At 35.7% G+C, this 14803-nt stretch overlaps 10 protein-coding genes across 10 annotated transcripts; 6 read left to right on the top strand and 4 right to left on the bottom strand. All coding sequences in view use genetic code 12, as the record gives it.

Annotated features, from left to right (window-relative positions):
- Positions 1–60: 60 nt before the first annotated feature.
- ADD37 (Add37p) lies at positions 61–696 on the top strand (the record flags this gene model as incomplete). The annotated part of the gene is made up of 2 exons (XM_064995398.1): positions 61–295; positions 407–696. The coding sequence occupies 2 exons, from the start codon at positions 61–63 to the stop codon at positions 694–696; spliced, it is 525 nt and encodes a 174-aa protein (XP_064851470.1).
- A 730-nt stretch (positions 697–1426) lies between these two features.
- DASC09_017960 (uncharacterized protein) lies at positions 1427–2347 on the top strand (the record flags this gene model as incomplete). Its single annotated transcript, XM_064995399.1, has 1 exon — positions 1427–2347. One exon carries the CDS (start codon positions 1427–1429, stop codon positions 2345–2347), a length of 921 nt encoding a protein of 306 aa, XP_064851471.1.
- A 500-nt stretch (positions 2348–2847) lies between these two features.
- Positions 2848–3345, bottom strand: MRPL49 (mitochondrial 54S ribosomal protein bL21m MRPL49; the record flags this gene model as incomplete). The annotated part of the gene is made up of 1 exon (XM_064995400.1): positions 2848–3345. One exon carries the CDS (start codon positions 3343–3345, stop codon positions 2848–2850), a length of 498 nt encoding a protein of 165 aa, XP_064851472.1.
- A 1045-nt stretch (positions 3346–4390) lies between these two features.
- BCY1 (cAMP-dependent protein kinase regulatory subunit BCY1) lies at positions 4391–5617 on the top strand (the record flags this gene model as incomplete). The annotated part of the gene is made up of 1 exon (XM_064995401.1): positions 4391–5617. The coding sequence occupies one exon, from the start codon at positions 4391–4393 to the stop codon at positions 5615–5617; it is 1227 nt and encodes a 408-aa protein (XP_064851473.1).
- A 975-nt stretch (positions 5618–6592) lies between these two features.
- Positions 6593–7042, bottom strand: DASC09_017990 (zinc-finger domain-containing protein; the record flags this gene model as incomplete). Its single annotated transcript, XM_064995402.1, has 1 exon — positions 6593–7042. One exon carries the CDS (start codon positions 7040–7042, stop codon positions 6593–6595), a length of 450 nt encoding a protein of 149 aa, XP_064851474.1.
- A 270-nt stretch (positions 7043–7312) lies between these two features.
- On the top strand, positions 7313–7936 carry DASC09_018000 (uncharacterized protein; the record flags this gene model as incomplete). The annotated part of the gene is made up of 2 exons (XM_064995403.1): positions 7313–7480; positions 7547–7936. The coding sequence occupies 2 exons, from the start codon at positions 7313–7315 to the stop codon at positions 7934–7936; spliced, it is 558 nt and encodes a 185-aa protein (XP_064851475.1).
- A 1265-nt stretch (positions 7937–9201) lies between these two features.
- DASC09_018010 (uncharacterized protein) lies at positions 9202–10194 on the top strand (the record flags this gene model as incomplete). Its single annotated transcript, XM_064995404.1, has 1 exon — positions 9202–10194. One exon carries the CDS (start codon positions 9202–9204, stop codon positions 10192–10194), a length of 993 nt encoding a protein of 330 aa, XP_064851476.1.
- Positions 10195–10711: 517 nt separating this feature from the next.
- On the top strand, positions 10712–11962 carry DASC09_018020 (zinc finger CCHC domain-containing protein; the record flags this gene model as incomplete). Its single annotated transcript, XM_064995405.1, has 1 exon — positions 10712–11962. The coding sequence occupies one exon, from the start codon at positions 10712–10714 to the stop codon at positions 11960–11962; it is 1251 nt and encodes a 416-aa protein (XP_064851477.1).
- A 251-nt stretch (positions 11963–12213) lies between these two features.
- On the bottom strand, positions 12214–13062 carry SUI3 (translation initiation factor eIF2 subunit beta; the record flags this gene model as incomplete). Its single annotated transcript, XM_064995406.1, has 1 exon — positions 12214–13062. One exon carries the CDS (start codon positions 13060–13062, stop codon positions 12214–12216), a length of 849 nt encoding a protein of 282 aa, XP_064851478.1.
- A 371-nt stretch (positions 13063–13433) lies between these two features.
- On the bottom strand, positions 13434–14354 carry DASC09_018040 (uncharacterized protein; the record flags this gene model as incomplete). The annotated part of the gene is made up of 1 exon (XM_064995407.1): positions 13434–14354. The coding sequence occupies one exon, from the start codon at positions 14352–14354 to the stop codon at positions 13434–13436; it is 921 nt and encodes a 306-aa protein (XP_064851479.1).
- Between the last annotated feature and the right edge of the window lie 449 nt (positions 14355–14803).

Here is a 14803-nt window from a genome sequence, read left to right on the forward strand (position 1 = left end):
ATGCTCTCTTGCTTACAATAATTTTGTCAGCCCAACAGGCAAAGGCCATCGAGGTTGTGGATGGTTTTGCTGTCGCTGTTGACAGTCTACTGTACTGGGATATCTGATTACTTTTCCATGTCATATCAAACAACCGGATGGAACGATTGTCCGCCAATTTTGGATATTGGTTCGGCCAAGAAGCCCGGTAGCAGAAGAAAGAATGCTCTGGGGACCCAAATCAACAATTTGAACAATGGATTTGTGAACAACAAGGAAGAGAGTGCCACGATTCCTACAGCTTGTGAGAGTTCTGGTATGTCAATTTTAATAATATTTTGTTGTTTATTTTGATTAATTTTTTTTTTTTTCAATGGCTAATTGCATTAGCTTTGAGTTAAGTTTGTTTTCCTAACAAGATATGCAGATGAAATTCTTGCAAAATTCGATTCCCTTTTAGGTATTCCCAATAAACTCAACCGAAGAGAGTTTGCCCATTATTCCAAGAAACTCAAAGTCGGATTGTCTGCTGCTCTTGAGGCTCCACAAAATAAGGACCTTGTCTCAAAGGTCGTTAATGATATTTTGCAATTAAAAAACATTGATGAAGCCAAATCTTTGATAGTTAACTTTATGTTGGTGTATCCGGGGGTTCTGGGGTGGGCATTACCTCTCCGGAAAGTTGTGGAAAATATTGATGTAATGATGATGCCATAATACTTTTTGCAATTTTCTTTAATGGCTACAAGTTATATATGGAAGGAGTGAAATAGAATCTGCTAAACAAGATGAAACTTACCTGCCAATAAATGGAACAGGAAAACTTTATTATTATTTTGCTTGTTGTCTTGGTTGATAATGGCTCATATTACATGAGCATGAGCATGAGAATAAATGGCAATAAATGGCAATAAACTTATAATATACCAACAATTTCTTTTGGCTCAATAATTCTCATAGCTATTTAAAGTGGCATAAAGCATTCAATGAAATTATCAAAAACAAGTACATCATTTTTTTGAACAATAGGATTAAAAGTACAACAGCAAGCTAATAAATAGTTCACAATTTTTGAGTAATATTCAATCACTTTTCTAAGGATTCATTTTCAACTACTACTGCAGGAAATCTAATAGAGAATATCTAGATTTTCAAAAAGCCGATAAGAACCTAGGATATACTGAATATGAATAACAATTGATACTTAAGATAAATCAATGTTGATAAATTGGGTAAGAGATGCCAATAATATACAACAATAATGCCTGGTGTCTCACAGGGTAAAACAATAATAAAGAGAGACAGTGTGGGACCCCCAGAATCTTCAGAATTCCTTACACGTGACTGAACTTTCAAATAAAACTAAACAAATCACCATCATCACCATCAATCCCGTAGATACCACCACGAGTGTACCCATATTGTATCCATATTGTATCACCAAATAATGTCCTCCGAAGAGCTTTTTGCCATTCGCAACCAATTCTACTCCAGTCAGTACTCTGAGGTTATCAGCAATCACGATATTGATAATGTCACCACTAACGAAATCAAACAATACATTCTTCGTTCGTACCTTGCCCTTGGACAATACTCCAAGGTCATTGAGCTTGCTAATAACGAACCTGAACTTGCCGGCTTAGTATACTACTCGAAATATTTGTCTGGTGATCAGTCAATCGCTGATGAATTTGTCAGTTATGCGAAATCCAATAAACCTTCATTATTAACCCAGATTCTCGCCGCCATTGTACTTGTCAAGCAATACCAACGCTACGATGACGCTATCGAGCTCTTGACTTCGGATATCAATATGGAAAATCACGATGAGTTGAACTTGGAAGTTTTCTCAGTGATTGTCCAAATTTATTTATTGCAAGACGCATTGCCAAAAGCCAAAAACTTTTTGAAAAAGTTCAGTCATTTGAACATCAATGATTCGGTAGTTTATAACTACAGTGATGCCTTGGTAAGTTTGGTTCAAGGTGGATCTACTGCCACCCAACACGCATTCTACTTCTTCGAGGAAATTTCTCATTCTCTGAGATCATTAAAAAACTTGACGTTCATGATGGTGGTGCATTTGCTTTTGAACCACGTTCCAGAATCTTCGGAGATCATGGAACAGATTGATGAATTGATCGCCAATGATGATTCATTGAAGGCTGACGAACACTACTTGACATATTTAATCAACAAGGCTAAAGTTTTGATCATCAATAACCAGGGCAGCGAGGCTTTGCAATTGATCAATAATGAAATCTTGAGTACCGCAGACCAGAGTCATCCATACGTCGTGGACTATAATGACAAAATCGCATTGTTTGATGGAGTGGTCGACAAATATGCCGCGCAGATATCTAACTAATGGTAATGATTAAGAACGTGCTGTTACCCATTGTCCCTTTTGTATAACTATGTATTTTCTAGTGGCTTTGTAAAGTCTTCATTGACTAAAAACCTTCACGCTTCAATGAAACCAATGGGTTATAATATACTGATGTTTAATTATTTATGATCCAGAAGTTGTTAAACACGACTCACAACAGGATATTGAGGTGCATTTTCTCTTTTAGAATAATACACATCTGATTCTAAAAACTACATATCTTTCTGATTACTCTACACAAGCACATATTGGAAGATCATTTTCAACACATGATACACCAACCAATAAGAATATTATCAATCACAGTAACTAAGTAATAAAACAACAAGCGTGTATTTTGAATCAACAAGAATTATGATTTCAATTATAATATGTACATTTTTAGATAACGATCCTGTTTTTCCAGAATATATACGTGAATATATTCAAACCATGGGAAAACAAAAATGAAAATGGTACCTTCTCCTTTACTAAGTAGCCTATAGTTGCACACTCACTTCAGATATTCTAATCACAGTCTTCTTATGCTTCACCAACGCTCTCTTATTCTTTCTATTTCTTTGCCATGTTGTCAACTTTTCAGCAGCCTTGTTCTTGGTCTTTTCAATGACAGTCCCTTCGATTTTGACCACTTTTTCCAAGACACCTTCGGCGTCATCAGTTGGTGGGTAGAAAACCACATCACGGCTACCAATGTTGACAATATCGTTGAACTTTATCACCGAGCCAATGTCCACGTTTTTCAAGTTGTGTGGTAAGATAACCTTATCACCAGCGGTTACCAAGTATGGCTTGTTGAATATTTTAATAGTGGCGTACAAGTTTGATTGAGGAACTGATTTGAAAGCACTGAGATCATAAGACTTGTTATTGATGGTGATATTTGAGTTTCGAAGAATTCTGGAGCTATGCAAAAAGCGCACCCCCAAATTGGCGCTGCTGAATATCTGCTGTGATGATGGTTTCAAGAAGTTCATTCTTGTAATATTGTTTCGATATATTCTGTAGTATATTTGGAATGTGGTTACAGTATTATGTGCACCATTTCTGTCTTCTTTCACTTTTGGAAAATTTGAGAAATTTCGCAATGCACCGGGTAACATTGTTTTCTTCCTCTTCATTCTCTCTTTCTTCCTTTCTACAAGTTGAGGCATCGTGATGCGGGTAACAAATAAATCCATAAACCATGAGAAGAAGATAAACCGTATGCGTTTCCCTCAGATGTATTTGATTGAATACGGTAGATAAAAAGTTTATGTTTCGCAAATAAACCCTTTATTTTCCAGAGTTATAGACTGTGTGTGATTGTGATTTATTAAAATTAAATTTTCAAAAATTTGTACACTCGGGTAACAAACTTCACTAATGCTTATCCATTAAATAGCTTGATGAGATGCTGAATTCATAAGACACCAATAGATATCCCTCAGAAATATTATATGGAAATATCATAAGCGAATCATGTGTTTTTCTTTGTAGCTTCTCTAGACGAGAGTTTTTACAACTAAGTTAACTTCTTATGTGCTGAAGGTCGAGAGTTGTGTAATTTCAGAAGAAGTCGCTGGTTTGATTGATCAGAATGTCTTTGAATACTACGAAAATAGGAAACACTTCTTTTCACAGCTATCTCAAAGTCTCTCTTGGAGTCTTTCTTTAAGCCTCGCTAGCAACAGAAAACTGATTTTCCGTACCAGATAGTCTTTTTCACCATCACCGCGGCGGTCGCGGGGATGATCCATGACAACATCCGTACACCAGACACACCTCCATCATTTGTCACCTTAAATTAAGAAAAACAACAGCAATAGTGATGGCGTCCGTCAACATCTCTCAATAACCCCTTGGATAAAAATACCAATCACAAAAGACTTTACTTATATTTTTATAGATAATATTATCCGCTATCCTTAAAAATCATAACTGCTCATCCATAAATACTGCAAATTGCGTCTGTGCTGCTAGCTCTATCTCTCTCTCTCGGATCTTCTACCCCTCCAGCGAACTTCACATTTAAACAGCACCATGTCATTGCCTTCAGAATATATCGAGGAATTGAACACCCTAAATAAGAAAATCTCTCAGGATCAACCAAAGGATGTCCTTGAATATTGTGCTGCCTACTTCTCTAACCGTCTTGCTCAAAAGCGTGGTCATTCATTAATGGCAGGCAATTCATCATCTAAACAAGATGCGGAAGCTTTCTCATTTCAAAAAGTCTCCTTCGCCTCAAACGACTCACAAGACCCTCATGCCAGTTATGTTACCGATGACGACCCAGTTTCTACAGTTTCACATCCATTTAACCATGATCATCAAACAATATTCAAGAACAGCTTTGGGTTATCATCCTGCACCACCGATACTGCCGCTGATGCTCATCACAACTTGCCTCCACCAAATTTCATGCCTCTTAGAAGATCATCCGTTTCTGCAGAAGCTCTTAACCCAAAATCCTTTGAAAATGATGATTGGAAGCCTCCATACCATGAGTTGACTGCGGAACAATTATCTCGTCTTAACAAGTCAATTGTTAAAAACTTCTTGTTCAGCAACTTGGAAGATGATGCCATGAACACTGTCTTGCATGCTCTTCAAGAACAATCATTCGCAAGGGGCTCTACTGTCATTCAACAGGGTGACGAAGGGGAATTCTTTTATCTTATTGAAAAGGGTGAAGTTGATTTCTTTGTTGACGGTAACCATGTTGCTAGTGGTGGTCCTGGCTCTTCATTTGGGGAATTGGCACTTATGTATCATGCTCCTCGTGCGGCCACTGTGAAGGCAAAGACAGCCTTAATTGTTTGGGCGCTTGATAGATTGACATTCCGTCGTATTCTTCTTGAAGTCACCGCAAGAAAAAGATTGATGTACGAAGAGTTTCTTAAAGATGTCACTATCTTGGCTGGTCTTTCATCTTACCAACGCTCTAAATTGGCTGATGCCTTGCACACTGAAGTTTATAAGACAGGTGATGTGATCATCAAACAAGGGGATGTTGGAGAGAATTTCTATCTTATTGAACAGGGTGAGGCTGAAATCTTGAAGGATTCCAAGGGTGTTATCGGCAGTATTTCCAAGGGCGATTATTTTGGAGAAATAGCTTTATTGAATGATTTGCCTCGTCAAGCTACGATAAAGGCCAAAACCCAGGTCAAAGTGGCTACTTTGGGAAAAAGTGGGTTCCAAAGATTGCTTGGACCTGTGGTAGAAGTTTTGAAGGCTCAGGATCCAAGAAAACAAGAACAGTAATACAATTTACTATCTAATGATCCACTGACAAAAATAATGAATACGGTTTTAGTGTGTTTTCTTTTTTTTTCTTTTTTTCTTTTTTTCTTTTTTTCTCTATTTTTTGTTCCATTTGTGTTTTATTATTCTATCATTATTAATGCTACTTGCTATCATCATCTTCAGTACTACTAGTACTTTTCATTCATTCATCATCATCATAATCATTGCTTCACCTTTGTGTATTTACTAATGGGAATGGCCTCTGTCCTATCTCTACCGCTTGTTACTTGGGAAACTTGGTGGGAATAAGATAGAAGAAAGAACCGTTCTTGTAAATAATTCAGGAGGAAGGAGTTGCAAACATCGGTTTCCTGAGAATTAAGCTTTTTGTTAATTTCAATTTTTCGTATATTCTATCTAATTCAAATCTGGTACTCTTTTTTATTTTTTATTTTTTTATTTTTATTATATTTGCTTTTTGTTGTGCGTGTTTGTTCATCAATTTTTTGTAATACGCTTGCTTTGAAATTCTATCGATTGTATATATTTTACAATATATTGCAATTCAATTGTTACAATTTCTTATTGAATGATGATAAAATTTATACATTAAAAAAAATAACCGTATGCTGAATAAAAATCGTTTCAAACGATTGAGTTCATTATAAAAAAAAAAAAAAAAACCAACTCTTTGATATATCGGGCCATGTCGTTGCAATATCATAGTTGCTATGAAAACAAACCAAATAGCATTATGAATTTATAAATCTCCTTCTCTAACCCATGAGATTTGAATATACACAAAGAACAAACATAATAACAACAAGATATGATTTAAATTTCAATAGTTTGTCATATTTTTTTTTTTTGTTTTTCAATATTAATATCGATTGGAAACTTAAACTGATGTCATTGTCATTAATAATTCTTCCTTTATAGTATATACAACCCCCACTTTCTTCTCAAACCCAAAAACTTTCAAATCAAATACTCTTAGAGCTTCTGCTTGGCCAATTCAGCTTCAACTTGATCCTTGAACTTGGCTTGGGCAAACTTTAATCCACAATAACCACAGGTGGAAGCTTTAGGTTGGTCCAAATTGATGAAGACCTTTGGGTGCCCTTGATGTCTGCCCTTATTACCATTACACACGGCAACATTTCCGTGCTCAATATATCTGACTGGTTGACGGTGGATCAATTCCATAGCAGAGTAAGCTCTAGGCTGGGATTCAAGGTCATGTTGGACAAATCTTACATCATTGACTAAGTCAGATCTTTCTCTTTGGGATGGAGACCATGGGGTAGCGAAATTTGGAGATTGTTTGGTGAATTCAGAAATATCAACTTCTTCGGACTTTTTGACGGTTTCCACTTTTGACGAGTAGAAGCGGGATCTTGCTAGGGATCTGATAGTATTTGATCTGGTGGTTAAACGGAACATTTTTGGTTGATATGGGTAAATAAGATAATCCTTGAACAATTATTACACCACTATCTATCTGTCTAAGTTTTCCTATTTTTTTTTTCTCTGTGTGGTTTTTTTTTTTGTAATGTTGTTTTTTTCATTGGCTGTTATCCAAACAGGGCACATAACAAGGGACAGCAGCGCTCCCCCAACATCGAGGACGATGACACAAAAACCCATAAACGACAAAAGGATCTCAAAAAAGATACAGTTGTGTTGCTGCTGGAGGAAGTAACAACATAAAATATGGGAAGCAGCTCCAGGAATTCAAGAGCTTTAAGTTTCAGACACGCAGCTTTCCATGTGGTGTTGATGTTATTGTTGTATCTTGTTGCTTTGGCACAGCATCCTTTCGATAAGGTGCTCAATCGATCAATCATTATTCCTCTTGCCTCAGGTTATACAGTATTTTGTGTATGTAACCCAAACTGTTGTAAATTCTAAAAGAGTATTACTAATTTTCATCTTCTTGGGACTCAGAGTTTGACCAGCTCGTTATTTATCGCTTACACGGGGGATATTGTGCCGACTCTTTATACAGTGAGTTTACAATATATGGCCATTGTTTTGGAATTTGTTGGTTTTATATTCAATATTATATCAACGGTGATTATATTCAATACTTATGGTCCACTATATTATGCTGCCAATTCACTGGGTAAACATCCCGGGCCTAAGTGTATGGTGGATATCAGGGCACAGGTGGAGATCACTTGCCCCATCATTATACTACTCGAAATAATAGCATTATTGGTTTTGATTGGATATGTCAAAGAAACTGAAATTTCATTGAACAAGACGAATCTTTCAAAAATGTCCCAAGTTTTAGCAGATTCTGGTTTGGATGAACATCGACAATACTCAGTTTGACAATAGCATTACTGTTTTTTAAAGGCCTTCAAAATTTGATATAGTGCATTTACTTTTGAAGGACTATGTCAATTTAAAAGCATCTTCCCATACTAGTATTATATTATTTAGTATTCTCTTGATTTTCTTTCTTTACCTCATAAAAATTATTTTTCAACCTCCTTTAGGCATTTTACGCAGGATTGTGCTTCCAATGGCAAATATAGTCGTACAAATAGTCAACATTTTCTCCATCCATTTTAATTACAATACTGAGCACATTAATGAAGAAATACAAAAATATGTATTCTAAGACCAATTTTGGCTTTTCATACAATCGAATATCCTACAAGAACCATAATAGTAGTTCCTGAACAAACGGTGCCTGAGAAATGTTGGAAATCCATAATTTTATAGTAATGGTTATTATTATTTGACCACACTTCTTTTCTTCTTAACTGGTTATCACAATGTTTCCCAAATTGCAAACACCAGATTTGATTCCTAGTTAAGTTTTAGGGGAATCAGATGATTGATGCTTTAGTCTTGAAAGAGGTTGAAATTATAGAGGTTTTTCTTGAAAAAAAAAAAAAAAAAAAAGATCCAAAGAAAAAGAATAAGAAACTTCTACTTCCTTTAAAATAGTTCTAGAAATATAAAAAGGAAATTATGTCATCATGATATCATCCCATGGTAATATTCAATATTCAAGTGGATTCTCATCTTTTTTCTTTTCTTTTTCTGATCTGAATCAAAACCTACGATACGATCTGGAACCCTAATTTATTGACATAGCAATTTTGAATTGCTGTTTTTTCCCCTTTTCAATTAAGTTTGACAATAATAAGATTAGTAATGAATTATTTCTAATAAAACCTTTGAGTTTAAGGGAATTTAAGACATTATTTTGAGAATGTGAGCTTTTCGTTGACAACTTATACTTCACGAAAAATAAAACCGGCTACGACGTTGTAGAAATCACAAGAATTGTTAATGATGAAACTGTGTATAATAATTCGAAATGAGAGAAAAAAAAAAGCTCTTTTAATAGTATACAAAATCCACCTCAAGAAGAGGTATCTATTTTCTCAAAATCTTGGACTTCCATAATATTTGCTGTTGTTTTGAAAAAAATTGAATGAATTTGCTAGATGTCTGGTGTAGCCATGCATGGCGTCCTGTAATCACGAGCTCTGGTGTGAAAACCCTCCCAAAAACAAACAGAAATCATCACCAAAAGACACAACTTTTAAATTCGAAGTAGCTTCATAGGTATTTTTATAACAATGGACAGCGCGGAGAAAGTGTATGCTACACAGAATAACAGCATCAGGGCGAAACTTGCTCAGCAGGCAAGCGCTATCGATGAAGCGGAATATGTCAAGAACGATGATCAGCTATCGACAAACATCAAAAGCCTTACACAATTGATTGAAAAACCACTAGATCAAACCCATGTGCTTGAAATTAGTGAATTGTTGATCCAGTCCGAAGAAACCAGAAGTTTGAATTTTCTAATGATAGATTGTGTGGCTGATGAAGTCACCGATAGTGAATATGACAACGCCATAGATCATGGGAAAAACAAGTGGGTAGAAGCAGGGTTAAGAATGTTATCGGTCTATAATAAATTGTCAACGTTAGAATGTGTGACTGATGAGATGAAATGGAATGTCTTTGTGAAAAGTGCCACATTTACCTTGATCAGTCCAATCTTAGAACTTAAAAAGACCAAAGTATTATATTTTCTAAACCAGATTTCCAAAAAATTTACAAATACAAAAGACCATATTCTCGTTAGGGTTTTAAGCAAAATCGGCGACCTCAAGATTATCGATTTCCAGCTTTATAGTGAATATTTAGCATTTATTGTTTCGGAAATCCATCAGCAACACCCTCCAGGACTATTAACATTTTTGAATATCTTGCCACAAAATATTATTCAAAGACACTTGTTTCAATCGATTTTTGAGTATAATGTATTTGCTGCATCGTCAGTATACTCAACGATTACCCTTAATAATTTGTTCAACCGTAATTTCGGATTCGATGAAGCCACAGTATCAACAACAAGAATCTTGGCATTACTTACAAATATGATAATATCTGGTCGTCTACATGCGAAGATTAATCTAAAAGATAACATTTTGTTCTTTGACCTCGAGGATTGGGATCACCACGAGCATGCAAATACTGTGATTATCAATTGGCAAAAATGGTATATGAATGAAGTTTTAGGGAAAGTGGGCCTGATTTCTGACGAAATATCTCAACTTTAGAGTAGATACTGGTATTTTTTTTCTCTCTCTTTGATAATATAATTTATATCCTTTTGTAACAGCTTCTATTTCTTTTGATCAGTTATCATTTATACTCGTGGGGGTTTTTTGTTTCATTTAATTATCTAACGATTTATTTATTTTTCTATGTAGCTTCATAATTGGGCAATTGTTATTATTTCTTCTTCATTTTTCTTTCTTAACATATGGCTTCTATGATCAGATCGATGTTTATATATATATATAGCATTCCTTTCCTATAGGAAAGGAATGCCCAGTATCGTTGGAAGCCCCGTCCGGATTTGACATCACACAAAAATGAAATGGGAAAAAAAAATTTCTACCCGATGAGAAGGGAAATTTTCAGACACTATATTAACGATAAGGAAACTCTTGAAAAGTCTGGAAAGAATCAGTATCATAAGGATTAGTGAAACTGCGGTTAATAGGAAAAAATAATAATAATAACAAAATTAAATAAAGAAGACAGACCTTACAAAAATATAGAAGCGACAAAATGGCGAGTGCTGAAGTGCGAGATTCTCAGGATAAACTTACCGGAAAAACTTTCAGTTTGAACTTAGAAGAAGTCAACAATAATCCTGATGAATTAATTGATATGCGAGGCCAAGGAAGATATTTTGGTAATGCTGACGAGACCATCGATATGGTGTGCCGTAACTGCCATAAAACTGGGCATAAAGCTGCGCATTGTAAAACGGTGATTTGTCTTGCCTGTGGCGCAATTGATGATCATTATTCTGATCAGTGTCCGAGATCCATCACCTGTACGAATTGTGGAGAGAAAGGTCATTATAAGAATGCTTGTACTAAGAGATCTCAAAGAATTTTTTGCACTTTGTGCGAATCCAACAAGCATAATAGGGATAGATGCCCAAGTATATGGAGAAGTTATATTACATTTGGTGATAAGAACGGGAAGCTTTTGTATCCTTTCAGATCGGTGTTTTGTTATAATTGTGCCGCAAAGGGTCATTTCGGGGACGATTGTCCTGGGCCAAGGTCCTCTAGAATTCCAAACTTTGATGGCAGTTCATTTTCCGGGGATAATTTGCCAAGAGATTTAAGAGATCAATATTTCCATTTGCTTAGGAAAAGAAGCTACGAAGACGATGAGAGTGAGGGAAGTAAAAGTAGTAGCAGTAGTAGCTGGGGAGGAAACTTCTTCCATTACGACTACGATAAGGATAATCAGCAACAAGGACTAAGTAAAAATCATCCAAAATTCGAAAAAACCAAAAAAGGTAAAAAAGAGAAGAAGAAGCAGCAGAAACTAGAAAAGAAGAGTAAAAAGGAAAAAGAACTAGAGAATCAAAGAAAAAGAAGAAAAATTGATCATAGTAACTCACAATTATATGATAATGCGCCTAGTTACAATAAAAAGGGCAATGTTATTATCAAGCCAAAGAGATCAGGAAAAATTTCTGCCCCAACTGCTCCATTAAAAAACCTGGCCAGCTACCAAAGGCCTGTGCCAACATTCAATTCGCGCGGGAATATTTATAATCAAGGGTATAATAATAGAAACGATTTTAAACCACAGGGAAGATCGGGATATTTGCCACCAAAGAGACTGAACGATTACGATCAACAGAGGTATTCTGGAGGCAGAACATCATTTAATATTCAACCTTCGAGATCAGGAACATTGGGAAAGGACAACAATAAGAGTAATAACAATAATAGAAAAAGAACAGGAGGAAACAATAACAGAAAGAATTATTATAGAGGGAACATAAATTACTGATTTATATATATATTACTGTATTATACCAAACTCTTTCTTTTCTATTTTTATAATTTCTTTTTCCTATTGGAAAATTTTATTTGTATAATATCTTCAAATAATAATGGTGTTACCACGGAGCTAAAGAAAAAGAAAAAAAAAACTTCTTTACGTAACTTTCCTTATTTTACAAACATGAAAATCAAAAACATCATTTCATTATAAACAATGAGATATGTAAAAATACACAGCTAATACTATTAGATAAAAGCTCAACCTGTTCTCTTTCTTCTACCAACGGCGGCTTGGAAACCGGTTTTAATAGAACTGACAGATCTTGTAGAACCACAACTGTTACAAACCATGAAATACAATCTGTTGGCATTTTCTCTAACCAATTTAGTGTTGATGGATCTGCATGTTTGACAGGTAACATATTCCAAAATATACTTCTTCAACACATATTCCAATTGTTTTTGCATGAATTTACCCTTGATGATCAACTGTTCTTTACCATCAATACTACCAGAGGTACCCAATTCGGCAAACAAATATTGGATGACATGTTCTGGGTCTCTTTGTAATTTCTGAGAAATGTCCTTGACGTTGCTGAAAATTGTCTTCTTTGGTTCTCTGGCAACGATTGGTGGAGGAATCTTCAATCTAACTCCCGATCTCTCACCAGCTAATTCAGGGTTATTAGTTTTGAGGACGGTGAAAAATCTTTCCAAAAGATCTTCATATGATAAGCCAACTTCTGTGGCGATCGTGGATTCGGTATTACTGCTTTCAGCTTCGGCGGTGGTCGATGATAAACCAGCTTTTTCCAATTCTTTATCGAACGAGGAGTCGGCCTTCTTCTTCTTAGTCGACTTCTTCTTCTTTGGACCTAACCCTAAATCTTCAATACCGTCTTCTAATTCTTCAGTACCAGTCTTTTCTTTGGCAGAGTCCTTTGACTTCTTCTTCTTCTTCTTTTTAAGACCACCAAACAAATCATCTTCACCAGTGGCGTCAGTAGAGTCGGTAGTTGGCTCAGAAGTGGTCTTAGACTTCTTCTTCTTTTTGAGGCCGTCCAAGGAAATGTCTTCCACAGTAGGGGTGGTTTCTTCCGCAGACATCACTAAATATCGATGATATTATAAAAACTCCAGGTTTCTTTTTTTGATTTATACAGTTACTGAATTCAAAAATGACTGAAAATTGGAATTTTTTTTTTTCCTTCACAGAGTCCCTTACCCGTCTGAGGAAGGTTTGAATCTATACCAACCCTCTGGGTATATAACTGTCAAAATTATAACATAAAATAATAAAAATATGAAGGAAATCATGATAATAATACTAATAATACTAATAATAATAATAATAATATTGGAAGATTTGTGTATAGATATTTAATTTTGTGTCATTAGTTCGTAAGAATGAGGGGTTGTTAGATCAGATTACACTATAAAGTATCAACATATGCATTTCATGAATTGAATTGATAGATTTAGTTAGATATCTGTGCGGCATATTTGTCGACCACTCCATCAAACAATGCGATTTTGTCATTATAGTCCACGACGTATGGATGACTCTGGTCTGCGGTACTCAAGATTTCATTATTGATCAATTGCAAAGCCTCGCTGCCCTGGTTATTGATGATCAAAACTTTAGCCTTGTTGATTAAATATGTCAAGTAGTGTTCGTCAGCCTTCAATGAATCATCATTGGCGATCAATTCATCAATCTGTTCCATGATCTCCGAAGATTCTGGAACGTGGTTCAAAAGCAAATGCACCACCATCATGAACGTCAAGTTTTTTAATGATCTCAGAGAATGAGAAATTTCCTCGAAGAAGTAGAATGCGTGTTGGGTGGCAGTAGATCCACCTTGAACCAAACTTACCAAGGCATCACTGTAGTTATAAACTACCGAATCATTGATGTTCAAATGACTGAACTTTTTCAAAAAGTTTTTGGCTTTTGGCAATGCGTCTTGCAATAAATAAATTTGGACAATCACTGAGAAAACTTCCAAGTTCAACTCATCGTGATTTTCCATATTGATATCCGAAGTCAAGAGCTCGATAGCGTCATCGTAGCGTTGGTATTGCTTGACAAGTACAATGGCGGCGAGAATCTGGGTTAATAATGAAGGTTTATTGGATTTCGCATAACTGACAAATTCATCAGCGATTGACTGATCACCAGACAAATATTTCGAGTAGTATACTAAGCCGGCAAGTTCAGGTTCGTTATTAGCAAGCTCAATGACCTTGGAGTATTGTCCAAGGGCAAGGTACGAACGAAGAATGTATTGTTTGATTTCGTTAGTGGTGACATTATCAATATCGTGATTGCTGATAACCTCAGAGTACTGACTGGAGTAGAATTGGTTGCGAATGGCAAAAAGCTCTTCGGAGGACATTATTTGGTGATACAATATGGATACAATATGGGTACACTCGTGGTGGTATCTACGGGATTGATGGTGATGATGGTGATTTGTTTAGTTTTATTTGAAAGTTCAGTCACGTGTAAGGAATTCTGAAGATTCTGGGGGTCCCACACGCCATTTCCCTAGGGTACACTGACAACATATCGTCGGCAGGTTTTGGATCCAATTTCCATGTATTTGCAGTATCATGGCATACTGAATTTATTGATTAGTTTTTTGTTTTTTTTTGTTTCGCTATGTTGGAGGGAGGTATGGAAACCGCAAATCTGCGGGAATTTCAATGACAACATGTCTCTGATTGTCGTCATCTCTCATACACAGCACAGACTTATTATTGACAGACAGAATCTATTGTCGATCTGGATGCTGGTCAAATATTGAAAAAATGCTATATTGTATTATCTAACAGTGTGACGAAT

Source organism: Saccharomycopsis crataegensis, assembly GCF_037102585.1.
Source record: "Saccharomycopsis crataegensis DNA, jcf7180000000073, whole genome shotgun sequence".
NCBI classification, from domain to species: domain Eukaryota; kingdom Fungi; phylum Ascomycota; class Saccharomycetes; order Ascoideales; family Saccharomycopsidaceae; genus Saccharomycopsis; species Saccharomycopsis crataegensis.